The sequence below is a fragment of the Egretta garzetta genome, unplaced genomic scaffold, assembly GCF_000687185.1.
Source record: "Egretta garzetta isolate BGI_Z169 unplaced genomic scaffold, ASM68718v1 scaffold117, whole genome shotgun sequence".
NCBI classification, from domain to species: Eukaryota; Metazoa; Chordata; class Aves; order Pelecaniformes; family Ardeidae; genus Egretta; species Egretta garzetta.
The window spans coordinates 3140095-3156724 of NW_009260479.1; the positions used below are offsets into that span (position 1 = coordinate 3140095).

Sequence of the window (16630 nt, forward strand, 5' to 3'; positions counted from 1 at the left end):
GGAGAGCAGCAGAGAACAGGCTCAGGACTAAAGGACACCCACCGCTGATGGAGGAATCACCCACTCCTCCGAGTTCTCAGCCAATTTGCAATGTGAGCGGCGCAGTTAAAAGCACTTGGAGACTTGAACACTACAAAGGTTATGACAGCTTATGTTAAAAAACAAGCGAGTGAAAAACAGGTTAGCTGCTTAATAAAACTATGCCACTGTTTTTTTTTTAATTTTTTTTTTAACAGGCCCATTCTCCAGACTGCTAAACCCCGCTGAAACAGAGCCCTCCCCAGGGAAGAGACGATCTTTATTCTTACCATCAACTGCTCTACATCTGGAGACTAGCTCCCATAACACCAGTCCCATCGCGTACATGTCTATTCTCAGGAAGGCGTCTCGCTGGAAGTTGATTGCTCCCTCTAACACTTCAGGAGCCATATACCTCCTCGTTCCCACCTACAGAGAAAAACCACAACTCAAGTTACATTCCAGTTGTGCCCATCAACCCCTGCTGGTTGGAGATGAATGACAGCCAGTTTCATTAGCCTTAAGGCTACTTCTCCTAAAGTTGCACCACACTCGAAGAACAAGCAAAAGGGGGCTGGTTTTTCTGACACCGATCCTCATTAAGATCACTCGAGTCTGGATAAGCTACCTGAAGGAAAAAGCCGAAGTGCACGGCTACGTGTGTGATATTCATTCAGCGTACGCTACAGGTCTAATTTAAATGCAGCGCGGCACGGTGTGTACGGATGAAATCCTGCCTTCTCTGTGTCCCACTGCATCTTGCTCCAGCGGCACATGCTGCCTGAGAAAATGCTGTCTTTGGAGACACACAGAACACCCCGAGTTCAAGTCAGACTTGGTTATCACAGTCGCTGAAAGTTCAATTCCCTTTCATTAAAAAAAAAAAAAATTATATTTATATATATATATATAAAAAGAAAAGAGTGAAATTGATATATCCTGAAATGGTAGGAAAAGGCGTTGGTTTGACAGCCCTGGCTAAAACACGACTCTTGCATCCACAGGAGCAGTCTGCTCTGCCCTGGCTTGCTGTGATCTGTTTGGAAAAGATCCCCTCTCGCTTTGAGGGGACTCAGTCCTCATTACGGTGCCTGTCGGGTTGTTTTCAGACCAGGCAGAGCCTCCCCGAGCTCCTCATGCGGCTGTGGTTATCTACGTGGCAGAATTACAGCCCATGATGTAGGAGAGTGGAGAGCAGAACAAGGGAAAAACCCCACATTTTAACATAGGAATTGAAATGCCTTTAACATTTTCCTTTAGGAAATTCTCATCTGTTCTTGCTGTTACCTGAGGCAGTGGGGACAGCGGGAAGCCAGGATGTGAAAAGGCATGGAAAATACTGGAAAAACCCCAAAAAAAGAGGGCAAAAATAAGGAAAGCTGGGGGAAGTTAACCCAGAAAAGCGTTCATTCCTTCCAAGATAAAGGTAAAAAGGGAGCCTGCATTGGAGACTGGCATTCAAAAAACCCCAGAGGCACACGGAGGGAATGCTGGCCTCGCTGTGCCCCGGCACGAGAGCAGAATGAGGGGCTGCTTTCTGCAATGCAAAGGCAGAAAATTAAGAACCCATAAAACCACAGTAAATTGTTTACGCAGCGCACAGCCAGCTTGCAAGATCTGCCGTTGCTAAAGGTCATCCAAGCAGCCAGCCTGGCTGAATTCTTAAAAATAAATGAATAATTTTAGGAGTATTAATATTTAATACCAAGATAATAAAGAGTCAGCAAGTCCCGTGTTTGAAGGAAGAAGCTGCCTGCCCCGAGGCCAGGGGGACTCCACTTGCACAGCAGTCGGGAGGGTCCGAGAACTCTCCCTGCTCACCCAGATCAAAGCAGCTTCTGGAATTTACGTCTGAGCACAAGATTTTATGGAAAATACATATCTTGAAGAGAATTAAATGCATCTATAAAAACTACCCCCCACTCCCAAAGAACTATGGCAAGCCTGACTTTTTAAAACGTTATTGTTAAAGATAATGATTACCTGTCCATGAGTGTCCCCTGGAGGTTTTCCAGGTTCAAACCGTACAGCTAGTCCAAAATCGGCTAGCACTGCTGTCAAGTCGTTCTTCAGCAAGACATTTTTACTCTTGAAGTCCCTATGGAGAAGCCAAGAAGCAAGTTCGGGAAGGGTTTATTATGGCATGTGTCTAAATCACATTGCAACACGTCATGAGTCTATAGGCTCAGCTGCCCCCAGTAAATCAGCTCCTTCCTTCCCTGGCACAGCCAACGTGGGCAGATTTGGCTGCTCCTTGCTGCCTGTGTCCCTAAAACACACCTAAGCAGCCCTGTGCTGGCCAGCACAGAGTCAGCCAAAGTCTACAGTGAATAAACCTCAAAATAAAAGCAAGAAGTGATATGAAGGGGGTGTTTTAAGCAGAGCAGGCACTATAAGACACTGTTTCTTGCTCTGAGCACCAGCTGTGGACCCCCACTTCTTGGCACTTTTTACATTTCTCACTCCCACCAGCACACGCAAGACAGGTTAAGGAGGTGAATTTACTCTTTATCCTAGTAAGGATGTTTGCTCCTATCTACAAAATCAGATCTTTCTGGAAATTAGCCAACGCCGGTGGGACACCGTTCACCCTGACTACACACGTCAACAGACTTTTGCCATAGTCATCTATTACACTTAGGTTTTAATTGCTGGACCAATCTTCCCTGGAGAATTCGGAGGGTTGGAAAACAAGCAGGGGAGGGGGTGAGCCCCCATTCAGGTGAGCTCTCGGGATGAACATGTCCAGAGGAGAGCAACAAAGCTGGTGAGGGGTCTGGAGCACAAGGCTGACGGGGAGCGGCTGAGGGAACTGGAGTTGCTCAGCCTGGAGAAAAGGAGGCTGAGGGGAGACCTCATCGCCCTCTACAACTGCCTGAAAAGAGGCTGTAGTGAGGTGGGTGTTGGTCTCATCTCCCAGGTAATGGGCGATAGGATGAGGGGAACTGGCCTCAAGCTGCGCCAGGGCAGGTTTAGGTTAGACATCAGGAAGAATTTCTTCACCAAAAGGGTTGTCAAGCACTGGAAGGGGCTGCCCGGGGAAGTGGTCAAGTCCCCACCCCTGGAGGTATTTAAAAGCTGGGCAGATGAGGTGCTTAGGGACATGGTTTAGTGGTGGGATGGCGGGGTTAGGGTAACAGTTGGACTTGATGATTTTTAAGGGCTTTTCCAACCTAAATGATTCTGATTCTGTCATGGGAGCGGGCAGCTGAGGGGCAGGTGTAAGCATTCGCAGTACACAGTGGGTCTGTGCTTGACGGTGGCTTTAAGGGGACATTTGTGTCAGTCCCATGCTGCAGCAGGATTTTTTCAGGGCTGCTCAGGTAAATCTGCAGGGGCTGGCAAGATGGGGTGGAGGAGGGTTGAGATGCCTAACCAGTCGAGCCCTGTTCCCTGGGCTTCCTGCATTTTCATCTGAAAAGGAATGTTTGGCAATGTAATTAAATTACAGACCTTAGACAGCAGATGGCAATTGTCCTGTATGCTCAGCATTATAATTTCCCTATCATCAATTCACTCGGTGACCCTGCTGATTGCAGGACATTGCAGGCCTGCACAAAATAATTAATGAGGGCAGATACGATTGTTCCGCACTAGAGAGACCTGTCAAAATTCTTCGGGAAGAGAGAAACTGCTGGACCATAGAGAAGGGCTGCTCGCTGTGGGCTTGGACGCCAGACCACCAGCTCAAAGCACCGCAAGCAAAATCATCCTGTACCACCCGGCCTCCGATTCTGAACTTACAAAAATCAGAAGGAAGGATTTTTTCCTTTCTAAGCTAAACACAGTGTGGTGGGCATTTCTGGCTTGAGGATTAAGATGGGGGAATTGGCTGTGGAGAGCATCACGAGGCCAGGGAACCCCCGCAGAAACCAGCCTCCATCACCTCAAGGGGACACACGGGGTTTCTAGGGACACAGTGCAGTTTTGCAGAGCCTGCAAAACATTTGTACCCCTCCGTTCCACAGAAAATCACCATTTACCTAAAACCTGTCGTCTTAGAGACTGCCTGCTTCCATGCTACAGCAGTTTCCCCACAGGCTTAGAAAACAGCCATCATCTAATGACACAGATAAACTCCTTTGCTCGGTCAGCATCAGGGGATTATGCCCTCCATGATGGTACAGATTGTGCACGAGATTTTTGCAAAACAGTGGCTCAAAAAGGACCACAGAGAAATTACTAGAGAGTCTGCCTGAATGATATGTTCCCAAAGTGAAGCGAGATGGAAAACGGATTTATTGTATGGGCATTCGCTGCTGTTGTTCACCCGCACTGCCCTTTGGGCATGCAACAGTTAACTCCTACATCTTGGTATGTGATGCAGGGATTTCCCTTTGTGCTGCTTTCCCCCCCCCCTCCAATTTCCATACATTTTCCCATTTTCCCATGCTTTCCTTCCTCCCATGAACCACCTTGAACTGGCAAAGTGTGAGCTGCAATGCAAACATATCCAGGACAGGGAGAAAGACCTGATCCAAGCCATGCCAGGTAGAATTCCCACTAACACCGTATGCATTAGACCATCCCCAAACGGTCACTGATAATAGAAAGTGGCCTGAAAAGAAGAAAACATCCTTTTCCATGTAATGCTTCAAACCAGGGAATAAGAGAGCGAGCAGACTATGAACGATGGGTACGTTAACTCGATTCAGACACTGGAGATTTTATTTTCAGCTTCCACGTGGGGGCACTTTAGCACCAACAAGCGATCCCATAACGTTAATCCTCCTTGTAGTGCCGGGGGGCCAGTGAGGAGCTAGCTGAACCCCTGCCCCGCAGTGGCTTGGGGAGTGTTGTCCCCCCCCCCGGGGCAACTCCAGCATCTTTGCATGCATTGCCTTAAGCCATTCAAAAATACACACCCCCCCCTCCCAGATTTAAACTGTATTTGGTGTTTTCTTTTAAAATGAAAATAAAACTAAAAGGAATGGGGTAATCCAAGGGAAATCCCCTCTGTCCTGAAATCCCTCTTCCCTAGGTATGTGCTAAATTCACACAAATGGTGCATTCCCCATCTTTTATCATTTGCTAAATGGCTGGGGACACTAATGAGCACGATCTGTTGCTTTAAAGCCTTTCTATAGCCTTTCTCTGTTCCCCACCCTCAGGAATTTTCATGTATAAACCACTGCCTTTATTCCACAGGGACAAATGTCAGGGACACAGGGGTCAGCTCCAGGAGTAGCACAAAGGCAGCTGTAGGCTCTTTCAACAGCCCCCAGCTCTCAGAAACCTTCAGGTTTGGGGAAGGGGGTTGGTTTGGGGGCAGGGACACTCTTGCAAAAACAGGGATTATCTTACCATACATGAAGATACCCGCTAGCTCGGGTACAAATTGCTGCAGCTGGATGTGGGGTTTAAGTCCCTCCTGGATGAAATGCAGTGGGTGGTGGGGGAGTACAGCCACGGATTACGGCGTGTAGCCTGCATAAATCCCTTCTGGAAAACTCCCCCCCTCCTGCCATGCCACTAGCAAACTGCTCGGTAGCCATGCTTTAGTCCAGGGCAAGCAATGTGGGACTGCAGTTAAGGGCTAAAACAAGTATTGTTGCATTAAGGATGGTTTAACCCACTGCCTTCTGGATTCCCGCTGTCCCCATGGTGCTGCCACCCCGGTGGGTTGAAGCGTGTGCCTGCTCTAGTGTCTCTCATAAGCACCCTGGCATGATTTGGGCACTATAAAAGTACAGTGAAAAATAAATAGGAGCCATTTTCTGCATTTCTACAGTTTCTCCATTTCTTACCTAATGATGAAAAGCTCTGTGGGAAGACACGCAGCAGAGTTATCAGTCTAAAACACTCAGGGAAAAGTAGGGTCCAAATCTTGGTACGGCCATAGAAATACACAGATTGCAACGTGATTTATCAAGCACAGTCCTTTCAGAGAGCGGTTCTGCAGCAACCAGATTTCCCTTCCCATTACATGTCAAGAGAAGAGTCGATGGAAGAGGGAAGCACCTACCCTTCAGACATTTGCCATAAACCACTGCCAACCACACCGACTGTTTCACGGACAAGACACTTACTTGCCCTTCACCTTTTCATATGTGTTCAAAACAAATTCTTTCTCTCAGCACAGGATTTGTTGGGTTAAAAGGCATTTACTTCCTCAAAGCACAATCTCCTCCTCCATTCAACAGCAGCGTTTCAAAGAGGTTGCGAACGTTTGAACACAGCACTTGAATGGCGTCAACGAAAGAGGCCGTACCTGTGCGCTATAGCAGGTTTGTGTCCTTCGCCTTTGCACCAAGGGACATCTTCATGAAGGTAGGACAAGCCACGGGCCATTGTTTCTGCAACATGGCAGAGCTCATTCCAGCTGATAATATTGCCCTTCAGGTAATCCGTCAGAGAGCCCTGTGAAAGAGGACATTGTACGTTCTTAATTGCAGACCCTGCTATGTGACAGATGGGACAACTCATCAGTTTAGAAAACGGTTTTAATGAGTGCTTGAGAAATTTGAACCTTGATTTAACAGGGGGGAAAAAAATCACTAGTGAAAGTAAAAAAAAAAGAAGAAATAAAACCCAGAAGCGTTCATGACTCCTCAGCCCTTGACAGCACAGAAAGTATCTGGATGTCTAAAAGGAGCCTACTAATCTGCCAGGGAAGGGGAGGGAGGTAAGGAAGGGACAAAATCATCTCAAACCAGAGCAATTCATCTAACCTAAGAAAGGGGAAAGCCCTCCATGCAACAAGATGATGCATCGTATCAGCTGGTTGTGGCAATGATTGACTCGGTAGACCTTGGATTAAACAGAAGGATAACGCTGCTGGCTCAACTCCGGATTTGTGCGTGTTTGTTTTATTTTAAGTGTTAGTCATGTTTGATAACTAAAGCAATCCATGAAATGGGAGATACGCCCCGAGCTTCAAAAGCAAACACAGAGCCCATCTGCAAGGGGCGAGCTGGGACTGCAATGGTCTGTGACACCCGGCTCCCATGTGCTCATCTACACACGTTAAGAGATGGTGACCCCCACATACATGAGCTGTGGCCTTTTGTGCCTCTCTCTCCCCACATCCCACCTTTATTAGTCCTATGTTTGTGTAGGAAAGCCTTGAAAGCTAAAGGAAGGGCCTTTGAAGGAGGGGAGCAAGAGCACTTCTCTGCTACCACTGAGCCATGGCTCACCAGGGACCGACTGGATAGATTACAGGGGAGCTTCTGGGAGAACATTAGACACCAAATACTGCTGCTTCACAACCAGCCGCCTCTCTGCCTTCCCAAAATGTATGTGCAATGATACGTTACCTTGTCGTGGAAAGCTGTGATCAGCCAGAGCTCTGTCTCTAGGTTTGTCCCTCTTTTCTCCGCTGCGATAAATTGCAAAAGGTTTTCATGCTTCATGCCAGGAGTATTGAAAATCTCCCTCTCACTCTGCCAAGATTGCTTATCCTAAAGCATGGAGAAACGCACCATCAAAGATCACACTTCCCTTTAAAGCAAACAGCTCCTTCAGCTCAGGCAGAGCTGCTCACGTTCCTCTTAATATCATCCTCCGGCGTTCCGATGTGATGTATCCCTTCAAAATGAGGCTGTTTTCCTAAAGGATAGATGCTGGAGAAAGACTGGAAGTTGCTGTTCTCAGTCTCCCTTCTCCAAAATTATCCTCAGCTATTCCTAAAGCCCATGTGTACCATTCATTCTGGATGGGTATGGAAGGGGGGAGGAATCCAAACTCAGCGTCAATGAGAAATAAGATTTGTTAAGATTTCCTAAGGATGCTTGCAAGAATAAAGCCTGTGCATACAGCACCCAGATCTGCATTGTAGCTGTAATTGTTACGATGGCAAAATCTAATCGAGGCTCTATTGAATATTTACTAGTAAGTCACAGCCGGCTTGGGACAGAAGATGTGTAAATCACCTTTAGCAACACTATGACAACAAATAGGGGGCAAAAAATTAAGGAAGAAGGAGATAGCAGAGGAGCACAAAGATATTTCAGTCATTCTTCTCTCATTTGACTTTTGATTGCTTTTCTTTTTCCATCTGCAATTCCTAGAGAGTCAAGTCAGGAGCGTTCAAAGGTTTCCCAGAGCCGAAGACGTGAGCTGACAGAAACGCTGCAGTGCCATTAGCTTTTGCAGCACTGGGGCTGTGCCTTTGTCAGCTGTAAACTGTTTGCTAGGTTCGGGTCCAGATTTACAGTCTCCCCAGGCAGGACACACAAAGCTGGGGCTTTGGTCCTTTGTGTGCACTTTGGGCGTCGCAGCTGCACACTGCCTCGCTGGACTTGAACAAGTTAAAATACCCTGTAGGCTTCAAAATGTGTTTGGTTTTGCCCTTCTTGCAACAACTACTACTACAAGGAAACGTTTGGAAATGAGACAACAGAGAGAAAAATGTAGGAAAGGAGGGCCCCTGAACTTTTTCCCTCAGCAGAAGAGTCCAAATGCATCTTTGTTATGGTCTTAAACCACACCACCCCCCCGAAAAGGGATGTAGAGCATCTCAGCATCGGTGAGGAAGCCCAGCAAGTGAGAACCTAACGCAATACACTTCTCACCTGAATAGGGAAGATTTTCACTGCTACGTAGTCGTTCATCAGCTGAGCCTTCCACACACAGCCAAAGCGTCCCCTCGCCTTGATCTCCAAGAGTTGCAGAGGCTTTAGGCCAACCAGGGGAGAAGGGGGCGGCGGGCCAGGGTCCTGCACAAGAGAAAAACATTGTCACCAGCTGCAGCTGGACGGTAAAACAAAGGGAGGGGAGGAATGGAGAGATTGCATGTGGGGAAAGAGGCATAAAGAATTGACATTTTATTTAATATTAGAAGTAATTAGAATAATTAGAAGTACTCTTTGCAGCAAGAGCAGCCTGAAATTCCCGCTCTTGCTTTGTAGGGTATTTGTATAGAACATATATAACAATCTACGCCTCCAAATGTCATTTTGTGTGTCGAACTACTGCCTGCCATCCTCTGGCAAAACCTGAATTCTTCTACATTTTCAAAGCACAAGCTATTTTGGGCTATAAAACCAATGACCTCAAGGCTACCTCCTGCCAAAAGCAGGAATTTTTTGATCTTTGTGACCCAACACCCAACTACACCTAAAACCTCCCACTGCTTTGCGCTTCGTGAGGCGTGTTTCACATAACCCTAGCAATGGGCAGTAAACAGGTCTGTCAGCATCACAAAGATCATATCTGTTCAAACTCTGCATTTGCCCATGAGAACATCGCAATCCCGCAGGACGCATGGGGTTGGAGCTCTGTCCTATCTGCTTTCAGGTGGGCAAGGTTCACGGTATGTGAGGGCAGAGAACAGAGAGGTGGCTGCTCGGCTCTTCAGAAGAAACCAGAAGGCTCAGGGCACAGCAGAGCCAGCAAGGACCAGTTCCCGATGGCTTTGGGCCACAAGGATGACCTCCTGCATGCATTCTCTGATGGCTCATAAAAAATGAGCTTCTACAGGGAAAGCATCTACCCCCGCCCCATAAAGCTGGTAGGAACGTTTATCATCTCTCTGATCTCCACTCCTCTGCAAAGTTGGCTCAAACCAGGCAAGGGGTGTGAGAGTTTGAGGGGAAGGGTAGCCACCAAGCAGGGCTGTGTAACTCCATCCCTTAGGAATGTCAGACATGGTGATAACCCCCTCTAAACCCATCAGCCTCACAGGGGATGCTAACACCACCACGGAGGCCAAATGTACCACCAACTTCTAAAAGACGGAGAAGACAAGTTAGGCCACCTGAAAAAAGTGAAGCAAAAGTGGATGTGAACATACACCATGCAGCCTCCGTGCCTTTTGTAAGGTCCAAATGAAAGGAAGCCACTGCCTCACCTCATTAATGTCGACGTGCCCATAGGGTGGCTTGCGGTGACGGTACATCCAGAAGGCCAAGAGGATGGCCATGGAGAGGACAGCGATGGGTAGCAGTGAGTACACCAGGATGTTGAGCAGGGAGGGCGTTGGCGGTGGTGGCTCGTATATGACTGTGAGAAAAAAGCAGGGTAAACAAGGGAAAGGACCCTTCAGGCATGCAACGGCGCTGTCAACTACACATCCAGATGCAACCAAACTCCATCCTTCCTTCTACTCCAAAGTTGACAATGCCTAGTGGCATGTCCCATCACATCCAACAGTATTCATAAGGCTCTGTGGTTTACTAATATGGCTATTAGTAATGGAGTTACAACAGTCCAAACCACACTTTGCAAGCCGAGCCTCTGTCTGACCTTTATTTAAGATAGGTATTTCTTGCCAGGATACGTAACAGCAGAAAATTTCCTCCTCTTAATCCTTCCGAATGTATCAAGCGAGCATGAAATCCCTCGCAGCATTGCTTTGCCTTTTACAGTGATTGACAAGATGTCAGTTTTTAGTAAAATGCTACCGGAGCCACAATCAAATGCACTATTCCCACAGTAGTTCTTGTTCCAAATTACATCAGTGCAGTTGAGACACAAACAATGGGAATACTAAATGGAGCCATGTTGCTATGTTGGAGACAGGGAAGGAAAAAATAGCAAGACATGCCAAATTAAACAAAAAACTGTGAGAGAAAGAATATTTGCTACTAGGTTGCTACGGGTACATTAATAACAGGAGATAATAAAACCCACGTAAACAATTAAAAACCTAACAGGAAAGCCCAGGAAAATCTGATAATGGTCCACTGGAACATCTCAATAAATGCAGGTAGTTGATAGCAAAAGAAACCATCCTAAAGAACAGATCCACCTGCTTTAATATTTTTTATTGAATGATACTTTAGCAAGCCTACAGTTAAAAGAATCATCATTTTTCTATTAGCCTCTGAAGAAGGACCTGCTATTACTTTTCTTCCTTGAAGTATATCCACAAACTCTGAAAGCTGACACACACCCCCATTCCCTTTCAATCCCCAGACCAAGAAAAGACCAATCAAATGCAAAAATCCTTGATGCCCAAGATATCTGGAGACCTATGCAAATCAATGAAGAAGGTGTCAAATACCTTTTAAGAGTTTGAGTTGATCCATACTGTATAAATCACACCGCCCTCTTCCTCTTGTGTGGGATTTTGTTTTCTAAGAGCCCACTGCAAATGTCCACCAGAAAGAAATTCTAACCCTCACTGATGGTGTACAAGGTGTTGGTACAACACACTTCACCCACAGAGTGAAACAAAATTAAAAAACCCTTCCTGAAGAATCCCGGCAGAAGGATTTCTGGACTTTGTAATCAAAGTGGTATTTCGTGTCCTGTCGGATGTATTTTTTTGCCCAACATCCAGCAACTCAAAGTCATCACAAACTGGGTTTAGAGGAAGAGACCCCAACTCCCCGTCCACCCGGTCACTCACCTTCTGGGCCGGTGACTTCAGGCAAATGGGTAAATTTTTCATTGCAGTAGTTGCCCTCGCAGCAGCAGAAAAACACTTGAGGGTTTTCTTCTGTGGCTACGCACTCCTGCCTGCGTCAGGGAGGGACAGACACGGCAATGAAGGGAAGAGAAAAAACAACATCAGCCAACCCCTGCCTCTTGTCTTTGGGACCCATCTTCTCGCTGCGCTGCACAGATCGGCAGTCTCTGCTTACAGAGAACAACTTGGCACTCAAATACCCCAGTGGATAGCAAAGATCCTTGAAAAAACCATAAAGGAAACAAATGCTTCCATATGTACCAAAGGCATTAGATGGCGAGTAATAAATAACAGCCGCCGCCGCTAACTGAATGAGAAGCAGAAAAACGATGGAGAGATGCCTCCTTCCCTGCACAGCGTCTTTCCTGCAGCCCGTATGCATGCTGTCAGGGGAGGGGAGTATTTGATCATGCAATTAAAGACTGTGCCATAAAGCACGTATGACGAGGGCTGAGCTGAGACTGCTCTCACAGCCTTGCGCATCGCTTCTTCTTAAGGAAGAAATTTTTTACAATGAGGGTGGTAAAACACTGGAACAGGTTGCCCAGAGAGGTGGTGGAGGCCCCATCCCTGGGAACATTCAAGGCCAGGTTGGATGGGGCTGTGAGCAACCTGATCTAGTTAGCAGTGTCCCTGCTCACTGCAGGGGGGTTGGACTAGATGACCACTAGTGGTCCCTTCCAACCCTAAACATTCTACGATTCTATGATTCTATGATTCTACACACACCAGAAGGGCACCAGACACCAGCAGCAGCAACGGTCCCGCTGCAGGCAGGGGGAAGGCTACAGGTTTGGGTTTTGTTGGGGTTTTTTTAAAGTTTAATTTTCAAGTGCCACCTCTTTCTCCTTTAAAAAGCTTATTCCTGCACAAAAGCCTTTGAGAAAATCAGGTTGCAGCTCCCCTTTTTTCGTATTTGCCTCTTACCCAGGAAGCACTACAGCCTTCTCAGCACTGGGGTTTCCTTCCACGCTGTGCAAGGCATTAGGGGACTTCCACGGATCAGACCAACTCCACTTCCACACATCCTCCCTCTCCCACAGATCAATGCCAAAAGAGATGCGCAGTGATTTTTGCAGTGCTCTAGCAGTCATTTCTTTCTCTTTCTTAAATGCCTGCTTCCCTTCCCTGCCACCTTTTGCTACATTACCCTCTGCTTTTTAGCTATTAAGGCGGCAGAGCTGCTCTCCACAGAGAACCCTATCAAACTATTTCCTGAAGCCCAGCTAAATTATATGCATAACTTCCTTCCTTCGACCACTCGGAGGAAGTAGCAACACAATCATATGTGTTTGACATTATTACTCATTTATGAACCTGTGCCAAGCCTCCCTTTCAGTGGTATCACTGACACACTGCCACGAGAAGAACGGAAAGGGCTCTCTTCCATCAGAACACAGGGTAGTTTTTGGTGCTTTATTCCTTTTGGGGGTGAAAAAAAAAAAAAAGCGGCTATAACCGAAATGTCTCCTGCAAGGTCTCAGCTGGGAAGCACTTGGTCTGTTTTTCAGACTTTTATTTTTTTCAACTTCAAAGAAAAAAAAGCAGCTATTTGACTTATTCAAATGAACAAATATGTTTCAACAAGTTAAGCCACGTTTCCAGATGCTTTTTCATGAAATCAGATAACAAGCCCTTTGGATTTAACAGCATCAGTATTGGAGTCTTCAATAGAAAACACATCCTTTGCTAAATCTGTTGGTTAAGAAATCAAGCTAATGAGTGAAAACAGCCTGCTCCACATCTGCAATTCATTAGCCCTGTCTTTGAGTTGGTGCGCGCTCAGGGCAGCCATCCAGGTACATATGACATGTTATACTTAGCAAATATTACAAATGAGACAGTGGGAGAGAATGACACATTTTTCTATGGCAGCGAGGGCACATTTCATAGCGGTTCACGTGCTCTTCAAGGGAACGCGAACACGACCTCTCCAGTGGGTCTGTGTAAATAAACGAAGAGCACACAAGTCGATTTTTAAACACTACCTTTTTCCTATAGCCTTAAATGTACATCTGCCACGTTCTTGTTTCCTTAAGATAAAGAACAGAGTAAGGAGCCATCACCCTCAATGTCCCGACCCTTGCACTCCTGAATTTTTCACCTTCCAGCGCCAAGGAGGCCACACGTGGCACAGCCCAGCACGTGCTGCCTGCGCTAGGAGCGGAGCTGCAGCCCGGCGGAACAGGACTGTGCCCTGCATCCAGGGGATGCTTGCAGATAGAGCAGATACAGGTACAGGTGCATTTCCCCAGGCTGCACCCAGGAGCTCAGGATCCAAAGGTGCTGAAGCCAGAGACAGAAAGGGCATGATCACAGCACCGTCGACCAAAAAATCATCGTTTTAGCCATTTTTGCCATCTTGGGATGCAACATCACCCGCAAGAATGACTGCCGAGGGCACGCAAGGGAAGGGGAAAAAAAAAAAAAAGACTCCATTTAAACAGCCTTTATTTAATTAAAGCTAACCTTTATTTCTAATGTTGCTTTCAACACTTGTACTGTTTGTTAATTCTCAGAAGATCTTTTAGCTTTGCCCTGGAACTGCAGCTTTGAAGAATCAGGCTGTGGGATAATGGATGCTCAACCCTGGGGCTGCAAAAAGGCTTATGAGGAGCCCTGGAAACTTTTTACTGTTGTAACAGAGCAACACATTATGACAAAGTTTAAGAACCACTACATCCCTGCACAGAGACACTCAGTGACAATACAAGTGTCACTGTGTACGAGAGCAGGCACTGAAAGGAGAAATCTGTTTACAGTAAACACTTCTGCTTGGAAGTAGGAAACGAGAATGACCTTCTGTTCTCAGAAGGATCGGCATTAAGATGACTAATGGGCCAAGGAGGATTGATTTATCGGGAAAGAATAAAAATTTAACTATATATAGAGCTCGGCTACGCAACTGGCAAGGGAATAGGTGGGGTGGGAAAATAACCCTGGAGCTAATAATAGAAGGAAGATGAGGAACGACTCACAGTCGGGATAAGCTAAGACTAAAGCAGGGATAGTGCTCAGCGCCGAAGGGAGAAAACTCCCCAGCCATGGGACAAATCTAGTCCCAGCTTAAGCCCCACAGCTTAGGGCCTGATGTCCTAAAACTTTTGGAATAAGAAGCTACAGAGATGTGCAGCTGGGAATTGCACAAAGGTGAGATCCACCTACATTGGTGTTGCATCAAGGGAAATCCTTCAGTTTTATATTCTGTTAATCCTTATGGAAAGGGATGGGTTTGGCTGGGTTGGGTGGTTGGTCATTGCGGTTTTTTAACAGAAACACTGAGTGAGTCCAGAGCTACTGAGCATTGCCCTTTTAAACTGTGAAACTTCAGAGGGCTATTTTCTTCAGCTGTAATTCTTTTTCCCTCTATAGAACTGCATCAAGGGAAATGAGAAACCACTAGTTTATTTTCTCAGCTACTTAATGAGGCTGGAGCCTTCGTACTACACCACCTCGCTTCTTTTCAGCTTCCTACAGGCAGCGACACACAAACACGCGGATTGCTTTTGCTGCCCAGCTCTTCCTCCTGGCCCGTCTCTCAACTCAGCCAAAGAACAGTGAAACTTTTTGCAACATCACAAATGCCAGAATATCTCAACCTCTAGCCACCCCCAGATATCTGTGCTTTTCTAGAGAGCTCCAAATGATTCCAAGTTTTCCTTTGTATCGCCAAATGCTCCTGGAAGAACATATTGCTCTTCATTTGATGGTACAGGACACGTTTTTCAACGCATGCCAGAATTATCAAAGCTTTGCTAAGGAAAAAAAAAAACCACCACACAACAAAAAACCCTAAAAGTGCCTTTTGCAGCTTCTATTTAGAAAGTCAAGGCAGATAAGTGACAATTCTGAGCGCTGCATTAGCAACAGAAGTAATTACAGGGGATGAATGGGCCAATTGACTTGGACTTGCTTTCTTTTCCTCGATGCAAAAATCATAAGCCTTTGCACTTAGAGGAACAATTAAACCTGTATTCAGAAAAAACAGTTAGGCTATTACCTGTCATAACAGTTGAAGTCATCTAACCAGCAGCCTTTCTTCACCAGCTCGATGGAGCCCGAGTTGTTTCTCCAGGAGGCGTAGCAGTGGAGCCGCTTGTCCTTCTCTCCCTCGCAGCGCTCCACGCCGCTCTGGTTGGTCTTCTCCAACTCCCAGTTGGCATTGTAGTAAATGCATTCCCTTGTCTCAGCCTCCCCATGGCCTGGTCCTGAAGCAAAATGCAAACCCCAAGGACGTTCAAGTAAAATCAGAAACAGATCCCAGGAGACGCATCTCCACGTGGCGCTGCTTTAGGTGATGCATACATTTGCCTCCCTGGGAGCTGAGCAGCTCATCAATGTGAGCTTCAGCACAGTGCGGAGGATTATTCGCCTTTGCTGGTATGAGATGGGGAACAGAGAGGTCGCGTTTGCCCCAGCTCACAACAGGAGCTCATGGTGAACTCAAGAGCCCAGCTGAGACCCCCCCACACCAGGCCTCCTCTGGCCAGCGCTTTGACCACAGGGCCCTACCAGGGGGATGTACAAGGCAACCCATACCCTGTATTTTCTAACCACTATTTAGGAAAAACAGCCTCCCAGGGTGCTACTTGCCACTTGCTGGGATGTCACCCAACGGAGTCACCTTCCCTCTCCACCACTACTTTGGGAAACACCACCTAAAAATAAACGGTTTCTTACGTGGGTAAGGCTGTAACTGAGAATAGATAATATTCATCTGCAGAGAAGGGCCAGACTAGTGCCTATTCCTCACTTAGATCCCAGTTCAGGCTTATTTGTTTAAGTCTCCATATGATAAACACCATGTTTTTAGCTGTGATCGACACAGCTCACGCTGCCTCTCTGCCCAAGCAAGGCCTTCAGCAAAAGCAACTCCATTCCCCAAACAACTGCCCACCCCAAACGGACGTTTGGCCACCACAAAGGAGTCTCCATAGCCTGTGGGCCTTTCCTGTTAGAGCCTTGTACCAAAGGACCGAGGAGTTCCTACCGCCCCACTTAAAATAATTCCCCCCCAGCCACCGTGGCACAGAACTGAAACACGATTACAGATGTATCCATTAAAAATGGGGTTAAGTACGGGAACACTGATATCTGCAGGTGACCTGTTTTGTCCTAGGCCTTAGAAATCCTCTCTTCATTTGAAAATATTCTGCTTTGTGGTGTTTTGATTAGTTTAAAATGAGAAGAATGAAACACATGACATGTAAGCGAACAACCAGAGAAGGTACCATGAAGCTTGTGATTTCATAAATC

At 46.6% G+C, this 16630-nt stretch overlaps 1 protein-coding gene across 1 annotated transcript in view; it reads right to left on the bottom strand.

Annotated features, from left to right (window-relative positions):
• ACVR2B (activin A receptor type 2B) overlaps positions 1-16630 on the bottom strand; it is a 101039-nt gene that overhangs the window by 3837 nt on the left and 80572 nt on the right. Inside the window, exons 2-9 of the mRNA XM_009644074.2 lie at positions 15375-15582; positions 11315-11424; positions 9812-9963; positions 8535-8678; positions 7278-7421; positions 6230-6378; positions 2002-2116; positions 309-447 (exon numbers count right to left, since the gene is read on the bottom strand). Coding sequence (XP_009642369.1) covers positions 309-447; positions 2002-2116; positions 6230-6378; positions 7278-7421; positions 8535-8678; positions 9812-9963; positions 11315-11424; positions 15375-15582 — 1161 coding nt within the window. The remainder of the gene's footprint in view (positions 1-308; positions 448-2001; positions 2117-6229; positions 6379-7277; positions 7422-8534; positions 8679-9811; positions 9964-11314; positions 11425-15374; positions 15583-16630) is intronic.